The 12,136-nt window shown below is 32.5% G+C and overlaps 1 protein-coding gene across 1 annotated transcript; it reads left to right on the top strand.

The window, feature by feature from the left end:
• Nucleotides 1–3,607: 3,607 nt before the first annotated feature.
• On the top strand, nt 3,608–10,932 carry LOC149414535 (uncharacterized). Its single transcript, XM_089644219.1, has 3 exons — nt 3,608–3,692; nt 6,340–6,492; nt 9,462–10,932. Exons 1-3 carry the CDS (start codon nt 3,608–3,610, stop codon nt 10,574–10,576), a joined length of 1,353 nt encoding a protein of 450 aa, XP_089500345.1. The 3' UTR covers nt 10,577–10,932.
• Nucleotides 10,933–12,136: the final 1,204 nt, after the last annotated feature.

Genomic DNA, 12,136 nt, shown 5'->3' with positions numbered 1-12,136 from the left:
TTGAAGGTGACTCCGTCTTGAAAAGAATGCTCCGGGTTACTAAGTTTACCTGATAACAGAAAAACTTAAGTCAAAATTGGATACTTACACTAAAGAAGATGCTTAGTATGTTATATGACTCTTGGATACTTGACAACCTATATGTAACATCAATATCGGTTGAGAGAGCATGCACAATGCCACGCTACAACATGCGTGACATTGTGCATGCTCTCTCTACCTTTCATAGTTGATGTCGACTTCATAACAAAGGGTCGTTTCACTTACTCAGCTTTGCGAAAAACGGTTCTACCGGCGTCCACCTTTTCTACTTTTCTACACATAATAACGCAGAACTCTTAAAGGTATGAATTACAGCAGTGCCTTACGATAGCCAAAACCCTCTTTCCAGACTCCCTTCACAACGTTGCCCAGACAAAAAAATTGAGGCGATGCACTACGTCGTGTAATATTTTAAATTGAGCCGCTATCAATAACAACCCTTACGTAGATGGCGATAAGGTTTAAATTCCCTCTTAACACCATCCGCCTGTTTTGATTTATGCAAGAAAAAAACATGGCCAAAAATTGCATTTTATTTTATTTTGTGGATGTTCAGTCATAAATAATTAATTTTTTTCGATTATTTTATAAATAATTTTATTTTCCACAATATACAATAAAATCATAACCGAAAATGGGTTCGTAAGTAGGAGATTTTAAACTTTAAAGCAGTTTTCATAGGCCTTGTACATTATTTTTTTCTGGACTTATAAAATGACTTATAAAATGGCTTATAAAATGACTATAAAATACTCGATTATTTCAAAGGCAAAGATGTATTCTACTAGCAGTTTTTAATTTAAGCATCTGAAACATTTCTAGGCGACCATATTTTCAAACCAAAAACACATAATTTTGCATTACTACGTATGGCATCGCCTTAAATAGAATATTAGTAACATAACCTAGAAGAGTAGCTTAGGTCGATATGTAGGAGTGAGCATGTCGTTATAGACAAGCAAAAACCTACAGTTTTAATAATTATTCCCGATCGCATTTTCGTCTGTGTAACAGTTATCTACCAAAATTTTAAAAAAAAACACCTGAATTGCTTTCGGAAATGGATTCCGGACATTCTTTTTTGATAAAAGGATAGTCTATATCGATTTCCGTAAGTATCACAGGAACACTCTCTTCCGCACTTGTGCCTGGTTCTAACTTGATGGCGGTGGAATCCATGCTCTTACGTAAGGATCTGGTAGTTTCGTTTCACTTTAATTTTGTAATGAGGTCGAGGGATTTCTTGAGAGAAGGATGTAATGTTTTCATTCAAGGTTTTCAAATCGACGCAACGAGTAAAGCCAAAATAACATAACCAACAAAAAAGTGACAGGATGCACTGCGGAGATCTATCCATAGAAATTACGGAATTAAGAAAAAAACATGTTTCTGATAATGTGTTGCCATCTAACATCAGCGAACAAACTCTTGTGAAGTAAGAACTTTCAAGAGCTGTTGACATTTATGATTATTTTCTTCAACTATTTATTGTCAAGTCTAGAGTTGCCAAGTTAGCATATTATATGCTAAATTTGCCATAATTACTCCATGTTTAGCATAACTATTATGCTTTCAGCATATAGCATATTTATTTGGCTTACTTTTACAGAAACATGAAAATAATAAAAACCATTTTTTTAACTGACAAAAATGATATCGATTGAAAAACTGGTGTCTCAATGGAGAAACATAGTTTACATTAAATGGGAATCCTTGACTTCCACTGTAGAGTTTTGGAATGAAGTCATGCAATATGAAGATGCAGCTAATAATAACCCCTTCGGTGATTTATGTCAGTTTGCAATGTCTATTTTAACATTACCGCATTCAAATGCGGACATTGAACGTGTATTTGGCCAAATGAGTCTGGTCAAATAAAACTCCGATATCGTTTGGCGGTGAGAACCCTGAATGCCATTTTGTACGTGAGATTTGGCCTAAAGAGAGCAGGAAAGTGCTGTTATTCTTACACTGTTCCTGACGAAGTACTACGCTGCATTGAGACCAAAGAAAGTTACGACTCCGTCTCTCAGCCTTCCACATCAGCTGCTGTTGATGAAGAAGAAGAGGATGAAGATATAGATATTTGATTTCACTGATTTTATTTCTAAATTAAATTTATGTTTGCTTTTTTTGGTATTTTTTATAGTAATTTAGCATTTTTCTGGCATATTTTTCCCATCACTCTATTTCCCAACAAATACTAATTTAAATTTATGTTGGCTTTTTTTTTGGCATTTTTTAAAGGAATTTAGCATATTTCTGGCATATTTTTCCCATCACTCTAGCATATTTTGAAGTAGTTGAGTTGGCAACACTGTCTGAGTCAAACTAATTTTGTAACGTCTTGTTATAATATTTCCGTTGCTTCTTGCGTCGCACTGTGAGTGATCTACTTATGGTCGCACGCAATACCTTGTTGCTCACCTTACATATATAATCCTGAAGTCATTCAAATTCTTGCACTTCTATTTATCTAGTGACGTTTCTTCAACACATTGGAACTGAAGACTTGTACGTAAGTGGATTTTTGTTATGTTGACTAATTAAGACTTAATTCCCTCAATTGGTGTATTTTTCTTAGAGATTAGACCACATTTTTACGTCTTGCCTTTACTCATTGTTAATATTATAACATCTACGAGATTATTTTCCTATACTCCATGAAATAATAAACCGATGTTGTAGGTATTATATACCAGATCTGATCAGAAAACACGGCTATCACCGTTTTCAGCAACTTTTCGGTTCAGAATGGCGTCATCTGCTTCGACACATGCAAACTTCACCATAGTACATTTGACAGTTCTACACTTTGTGTAGCTACTGTCACTAGAATTACTCATTTAAGTTGATGATGACCGTATAAATATATTTTCTGTCGGTCTTGTTTGTGTAGTCATTATTGCGTTTAGTTCTCCCAAGTTATTATCTCTATTCTTTCGGTTAATTGGTAAAAGTGGCGATAAAATATTTTTTTGTAAAGTCTGTGTTTTTTTTGCCGCGCAATTGTTTATTGCAATCATAATTCTGATTTAAATTCCAATCGCGGTAACAAGTAAATTTATAAAACACGATTATTTTATTTTTCGATCAGTTGAATAACTTTTAAAGTAAACGCAGTAAGTTATCAATAAAAAATTGTGTCTTCTATTTTCAAAATAATATAGCTGCAAAACAATTATGTACACGTATTTCAACGTGATTTTACGTGTTTTTTTTAAGAAAGGTGGATTTCAAATGGATATGAAACATTAGAAAAAATCCTCCAAACCTTAACCATTTTTAATATTAAATATTTTGATAATTAATTTCAAATATTTTTAAAATAAGAAATTGCATTTAGTCTATCTGTGATTTAATTTTTACTGACCAATATACCAAAAATGAATGTTTTTTTAATAGTTTCCAAAATATGACATAAGTTTCTTGCTAAATAATATTTCCACTATGACTGATGTGATAAAGTTCATATTTTTTTTATTTTATTGCGCATTTGCGATTCTGTTACAGGTCGTGATTTATTTTGAGCTGGGACCAACCATCATCGTTATATTAAACCGGAATGCTATCACAGAAGGCCATGGACCTTCCCAACACAGAGAGTGTTACCATCAAGGAGGAACCAGCGTCCCAGGAAGAGAGTGGAGGTGAGATGCCGTATACGGATATAGATATCTACCTCCCGGGTGTGAAGAAGGAATATTTTCATCATGTGGCGAATACTACGACAGTCAGAAAATATAGATGTTCGGAATTCATATCTGTGTTGGACTGTTTTGAAAACAGGACATATTATAATTCTGGCCGTTCATTAGTTAATAATAATAATATTTTACTAATTTATGAAGGTCCTTTTTCTTGAAAAATCACCTCAAGGGCGCTTTACAAATATTTATATATTTACTAATTAATTAATAGTAGAACTACTACTGACTTAAAACTACTGACTTACATCTAAGACTTATGTATGTAGTCACTTACGACTAATGCCTATAACTACTGTCTTAATGACATATATATTTACACGTGTAGAAACTTGCAACTTACATTAACATTAACAATCTTATTTTACTAGCGCCAGAAGAAGAAGGAAGTTCTATAATATTAGGGTGTTTTTGTAATTAATTTTAGAATATGGTTGCAAAATGCGCCTAATGAGTTATTTGCATATATATCTTAAATAATGAATGATTTAAATTAATCATTGATCTTTACCGCATTTAGATGATCCATCTGCCAATAATTAAACCGATTGACGTGTTATGTTCCCACTGATATTGTCCATTGTCCATAGGCAAGTCAATAGCATCTCGACCATATCGTAAGTAGTTATAGAATGTTTTTAGTTTGGATCTAAATTCTCTTCAGCTGGTTATACATCTCAATTCCATAAGAAGTTTATTCCAAGCCTTGGGGCCGGATACTCCGAATGCACGATCACCAAAATTAGTGTTCGCATTTCACTTAGGTTCTTTCTTTAATTTGGTATTTACTTTAAAATATATAATCTTTCACTTAAATTTCAAAATAAACAGGCTTATGCGAAACGTTCCTGATTCCTCGAGTAAAATCTTCATCTTATCACATATATGTTACACATATTTCAATTTAAATATTATTCCATTGAAAACAAACAACTTAATTCAGTTCTAAAGATTCTGAAGGGAAAATGGAATTTCCTTCCTAAAGCGCTGGTCCCTGAAGCGAACGTATTGAGTCGTTCATATATCGTAAATTTACCTAAAAGTCTGTTGGTGTTTCTTGAAATGTTTTTTTTTATCATTTTTCTTAGCAAAAGGTATCTGATTTTGTTACAGTACTATCTTTGAAAGGGACGACAGTGATTTAAGGCCCCGTAGTAAGCGTTCAAAAATGGTTTGAAAGGGAGATATTTAAATACGAATGTTAGAGGGAGCGCGCTAATATTAAAAAAAAACGATAACAATGAATCGCAAATGGTGAAATTATTTAATAAAACAAGATTCGTTTGAAATAGAGATCTCTAGAGAAATGCTTTAGTTGCATTTAAAGATACACAGTGAATTTTTAATGCCTATAACATATTAAATCACAGAACAAAAAATGTTTTTAATAATTTTTGGAGCTTTGCGATTTTTTTTCTATCGAGGAAATTTCATATTATCAACGTTTCGGCATAACAGTAAATAATAAACAAACGCTAAATTATGAGGTTTCATCGAATAAAGAATCCAATATTTTTTGATTATTGCATTAACAATATGTCGTTAGTATCTGTCTCGGAAATTAGTGACTTAGGCATTTGGTTTGACACGAAACTTAACTTTATCAAGCATATTGAAATAATAACCAATAAAGCTTTGAAAATGTTGGGATTTATTTTAAGGGTATCTAGTGATTTCAATAATGGAAATACTGTAAAATTATAAACATTATATATGTCACTAGTAGGGAGTCATGTAGAATACAATTCCATGGTTTGGTCCCCACATTATGAGGTTCAGTCACAGCGATTGAAAGAATCCAAAATAAATTTTTATGATATGTAAATTTTAAAATGGGCATTCCTAGAGAAAACCTAAATTAAGATAACGTACTTTTTTCATAAAATTTAATAAAATTATCTGATCGCAGAATTATTTCCGATTTAACCTGTTTGTATAAAAATTATTAATTCAATGTTTGATACCCCTGATTTATTATATGTAATCTCTTTTCATACTCCAATCAGGTCGGTTACAAGACAGTACGTACCATATTATTGTAGCAATTCTATATCAACGTCCCAATATCACACTCCTATGCGACGGATTCAACAGCTAGGAAACAAATACTACGATGTTGTTGATATATTTAGTACATCAATTTCAATATATAAGCATACCCTATTGAAGTTTTTTTCATCAAGTAGTGGAATATTTAGATCAAGTTATTTAATTTGATTTGACTAACATATAATAATTTTGTCATCTGAAACAGACAAAAATATTTTGGATTTTTTATGTTTTGTGCCTGCATGCTGTGTAGATCAAGTTCAGTGATATTTTGACTATATTTTTATTTTTCTGCAATTGTTTTAAATAGTCGTTTCCTGCACTATTTTCATGTATAATTTCGTAAATATTTTTTATATATATGTATGTAAAAGCCATAATAGGCGTGAAATAAATAAATAAATAACAAATGTATAGATATTATATTTAAAAATATTTTTTTTTTGGAACTTAAAAGAGTTAGGTATAAATTGGGACTGCAGGGCTTAATTTGTAATACGCTTTTCATCTCGGCTTATCATATTGTGTTTTGTTTCTCCAGGTATCGGTTATGTGGAGACTGTTCCCATCAAGGCAGAACTAGCAACCCGAAAAGAAGCTAGTGGAGAAACTCCTTCTACGGAAATTGACATAGACCTCCCGGATGTTAAAATAGAATGCTTAGAGCGCTCTGAAAGCATTACCCATACAGCAGGTAAAATAAAACCGGTTGTGTTATTGTTATGTCTCTACTTTACTATGCAGATTTAGTGTTGGGAACTCTTGTGAAAATTAAAAGGTTCTTTTACTATAATTGTGTTTATTTAGTACAATAAATAGGTCTGGATTTCGCTACACTGTTCATTACCCGAGGGTTGGTAATTCTCTGTTTCTAGAAGCTTGTTGTCTGTCAATAATATCCCACAGGCAATTGCTACACTCTAGCGACATCTGTCGGACTCTGGAGTAAGCTTTATGGCTAGTGCCATCTATCACTTGAATACCCAACTTATTACCATTCATCACAGTTGTAAATGTCAACAATTCGCGTTCTTCAAATGTTTGCTCCTCTATTTATTTTATTTTAGGGAAATCAACCGTTACACTATGGTTGTTTTGTACATGTGCAATTAACTTAACTGAGAAACCAAATACAGATTTCTTTATTGTACTTTTAAACAGATATTACATATAAAATATATACAATTATGACAAGAGATACTCCATAATATATGTCATTCCAATTTATGTAGTTTAGTTTAGTTGGTGTTCAAGTGAATACATTTTTAATTTAATTTTTATTTGAGAATATATCAAGCAATCATTTTGGTTTTAATTAGTTTTACATTGTTTTTCATTAAAAATATCGTATTAGGGTATGTGACGTATAATAAATCTAATCTAATTTAATAAATCCGGACAGTCAGTAATGTTGCTTACAATTTTATATAGCAAAATGCATCAATTTTTGAAAAATAGATTTGTATCCAGATAAATAGTAAATATGCGATTTGAAAAGATTGTATTTTTTTCTGAATCCATTCAATTATGTTTATATGTAATCCATAACATGGTGACCACACATTTGACGCAGACTCTAGATGGCTTCGCACGTACACAAAGTATAGTTGTTTGTATGTAATCCATTAAATGGAGACAAACAAAGTTGAGGCATACTCTAGATGGCTTCGCACGTACACAAAGTATAGTTGTTTGTATGTAATCCATTAAATGGAGACAAACACAGTTGAGGCATACTCTAGATGGCTTCGCACGTACCTACACAAAGTATAGTGATAATGACAACGTTTTCGAATTATTTTGTATTTCTTATTATGAAACTACGCATTTTAGTAGCTTTTATTGTGATTTGATTGATATGACATCTACGTTTTAACTTCCAATCGGTAATCACACCTAGATCGCGTATATTGGAACAGGTTATAATTTTATTTTCATTTTACAAATATTAATGTATATTTTTTTTGTCAATTCTTGTTAATGAGACGTGGTGATATTTTGAACAATTAAAAAATAACTGGTTATTCTGACAATAGAAAGCTACGCTATTTAAGTCATCCTCCAATTTGATACAATTGTTTAGAGTTCTTTTGCTATATTTATTTATTTATTTACGCCCTAATGGGCTTTTACAAAAAGAGTTAACAAGTAATACAGTTGTGTTACATAGTTTACAATAAATTATGATTTTTGATTAAATTAAGGTAAATTCAAATTAATAGTGTGGATCACGGAAAGCTAAATATGTATTAAGGAACATATACATATAAAAACAATAGTGTATTCACTACAGAGTTGTGAATTCATAAATCTCAGTAAAATGATTAAAAAGATTTCGTTTTATAACTAATACGGAATCTTTAAGCATGTCTACAATATTCCCAAATTTATTGCCAAAATGATGTAGTCTATTTATAGGTGTATGAGCTTCATAGTTGGTTTTAAAATTGTCACAGAAAAATGTAGCACTTTGCCTCGTATTTCTAGTCGGTACGTAAAATTTTATTTTGGCGAGAATTTCAGAGTTGTCAATAGAATTATTAATAATTTTATTTAAAAGTACAAGGTCAGAGATGATCCGCCTATCTGATAGCGTTATTAAGTTAAGTTGTTTCATCAAAAAAACTTAGTTTATATTTTGAATTGGAATATTCAGTTTAAAGTTAATAAATCATAGAAAATTTGTGCTGTACCCTTTCAATATTGTCAGAATGCGATTTATACAATGTGGACCAAATAGGCGAATTATACTCTGCCTGGCTTCTTACTAAAGAAGTGTACAATGTTTTCAAACATTCAAGTGAATTGAAATCACTCGCCGTTCTGCATATGAAACCAAGCATTTTTATAACTCTCTTTGTTATATCATTTACATGCAGAGTGAATGTTAAGTTTTCATCGAATATAACACCTAAGTCCCTGATCTGAGTGACTGATGTCAATAGTACATTATTTAAAGAGTATTCATAAGTAACATGACTTTTGATTTTACGAAAACGAATAACTTGGCACTTTTGAATATTAAGAAATAATGAATTGATCACACAATGATACAATTTATCCAAATTAGATTGTAATATATGGCAATCCTCTATACTACGTATCATTCTATATATTTTCAAATCATCAGCGAAGAGCAGAACTTGTACATCTTTAAGTACACTAACAATGTCATTTATAAATAATAAAAACAGAATTGGTCCGAGGTGAGATCCTTGGGGAACCCATGTTAAATATATAAAACCATATATTAACTATATACATAGTTAATATAGGGCTCTTGTGCTATATAAACTATGTATATAGTTAATATAGAGTTCTTGAGCTATATAAACACTGTGTACAGTTAATATAGAGTTCTTGCGCTATTATTTTGTGTCTAGATCGTAATAGTGAAAAAGTTTCAGAACCACGAGGAGTTTTACATTTTTTGTGAAATTTGCTTTACTCTTTATATATTTTGAGATGTTGTATAGCATAGCGGAGTGATACTATTTTTAACATGTTTAATATATTAATCAATTATAATTTAATATCACATTCCGCTTTTATGTTATGTTTAAGTATTCAAATAATTTATTCTGGTATCCCAACCAATTTTATTGATTTTTCATGATTACAAATTATACATATTTTATTCGCTTTATCCCTAATTTCTTTCAGGCTTATTCTTGAAGAAGCATCCTGGCGAAAACCAAATATCCTGTTTTCATTGTAACCGTTTCTGTTCAAGCAAGTCAACGTTAGAACGGCACTTACGCACCCATACTGAAGAAAAACTCTTTTCATGTCCTGACTGCAACTATTCATCTTCTAAAAAGGGATATATCAAAATGCATATGTTTAACCACGGCGGAGAAAAACCTTTTTCATGTCCTGTTTGCAAATATTCATTTACTTATAAGGGACATCTTAAAAGACACATGTTTATACATAGTGGAGAAAAACCTTTTTCATGTTCCGAGTGTTACTACTCATGTTCTACGAAGGAAAATTTAAAGAAACACATAATGACTCATAGTGGAGAAAAACCCTTTTCATGTCCCGACTGCAGCTACTTAAGTTCACGAAGTGAAAATTTGAGGGCTCACATGCTAACTCACAGTCGAGAAACGCCGTTTTCTTGCTCTGATTGCAACTATACGTGTTACCAAACAGGAGATTTGAAGAGACACATGATGATTCACAGTGGTGAAAAACCTTTTTCATGTTCTAGCTGTAACTACTCGTGTTCACGAAAGGCAAATTTAAGCAAACACACGCTGATTCACAGTGAAGAAAAATCATTTTCTTGTCCCGAATGCAGCTACTCAAGTTCACAACGTGGAAATTTAAGATCTCACTTGCTGACTCACAGTAGAGAAACGCCGTTTTCTTGTCCTGACTGCAACTATTCATGTTATCAAAAGGGAGATTTGAAGAGACACATGATGATTCACAGCGGTGAAAAACCTTTTTCATGTTCCTGCTGTAAATACTCATGTTCACGAAAAGGAAATTTAAAGAAACACATACTGATTCACAGTGGAGAAAAACCTTTTTGTTGTCCCGACTGCGCATACTCAAGTTCACAACGTGGAAATTTAAAGACTCACATGCTGACTCATAGTGGAGAAACGCCGTTTTCTTGTTCTGACTGCAACTATTCGTGTTATAAAAAAGTAGATTTGAAGAGACACTTGCTGTTTCACCACGAAAAAAAACTTTTTTCATCTTCCGACTGTAATAATTTATGCATGAAAAGGATTTTCGAAGAGTCCACGCTGACGCACGCCTGAGAAAATGAATTCATTACCCAACCGCGCTCCATAAACACGAGCTATTCTCAAGCTGAGATGTATTGATTAACACCAAGAACGCTTTGTATGTTTACACTTGTTATATTGTTACACAGGAGAGTATCAAAATAATAGTCTCTAATTACGTATATAGTTTGCATCTGTTTTTTGAAGATTCAAATATGAGTTGACATAAATAAAGATAGATGAATGTTGTGTTTCTTTGCAAAACGCTGGAAACATTTTTTTACAATAAATGTTAAAAAAATTCAAAGTAAAATAGAAATAACCTTTCCTCACCTAAAAAGGACTATCCTGGCTCTTGTGTTTGGTGACAGAATTCTAGCTCATTTATATAAAAAGTATTAGTCAAGTAAATAATAACAACAAAAATATGTAAGAAAAACGCAAGATTTCTTTATAATTGTTTAAAAATAGTAAAATAATAATAAAACAATTGAACACTTTTCTTATTGGATTTACATTATTCGAAATCCGTCTTATGCCGAGGGACGAATCACATTTTGGAAAATGAATTCTGATCAAAACCTTGAACTGTAGAACCGCCCAGCATAAAATTTTCCTTTCCTAAATACGCTCTTTAAAGAACGTAAATAAATATTTTTTTAAATAAATACCGGAAAGTCCAATTTTCCAATTATGTCCTAAATCCTGTCACCAAAATAATTCCTACTGTCAAAAATAATTATTTTCCAGACTTTACCTGGCCAGTGAAAGAATTAATTCACAAGCTTGTATTTGACTGGCAACATTTTTTCGGTGAATTTGGGAGAGCTCCGTTTCCGGCAAAAAAAGAGGCTCACTTTTGGAATTCTCGCGGGCTGGGGAACCGTCGAAAATTCGACTATGTCACCTAATTAAGTTATCGATCTGTTTCTTTTAATTTTTCGGGAAATCCTTGTTGGTAAGATGTTTGTGCTTGTGTCAAAGTGTTATTTTGGAGTTAACAAAATGAATACTTTTGTTTTCGAGATGACTTAAAAGTGTGAAGTGACACCGGAGGATTTTGCTTTGCACTCCCGAATCGAAAACCATCTGCCATTGGAGATGATAGAGCAATTAATTTTTAATCACGCGGATACGCCCCGAAACAGAATTGAACTCGGAAAGGACTTATTTGTGGGCTTTCTCGATGAAAAGGCCTCAATGAACCCCCATCCACCAGCAAATTGGCGGCTACCCTCGCTTTTGAAGGATCAGCTTCGCGGGATGCAGTGGTCTCGTCATACAGGCTCATGTCGCACCAGGGATCTTGCTCCGGCCTCCTACACTCTGCGCTACCGACTTGTTCTACGCACATTCCACGTAGGATCTTTAGTTAGCTCAGTTTTTACTGTGGGTCCACAGGGATGCTTGTTGCTTGTCAATTATCCTTGCGTATGATGTTTATTAATGCATAATTTTTTCTTGGTTTAAATATACATTGTATGATCGCTCCAAAAATAATCTTTTATTTTAGAACAAAAGTATAACCTTTTCCAATAACAGTAAAAGCTGCCATATCCCACTTATCCTGAGAGGGTCTCAACAACCCGGCTA

Source organism: Hesperophylax consimilis, chromosome 20 (genome assembly GCF_061612785.1).
Source record: "Hesperophylax consimilis isolate HC1 chromosome 20, BYU_Hcon_1.0, whole genome shotgun sequence".
NCBI lineage: Eukaryota > Metazoa > Arthropoda > Insecta > Trichoptera > Limnephilidae > Hesperophylax > Hesperophylax consimilis.
Note: the sequence above shows the minus strand (reverse complement) of the source record. Positions and strands in the feature narration are given on the sequence as shown.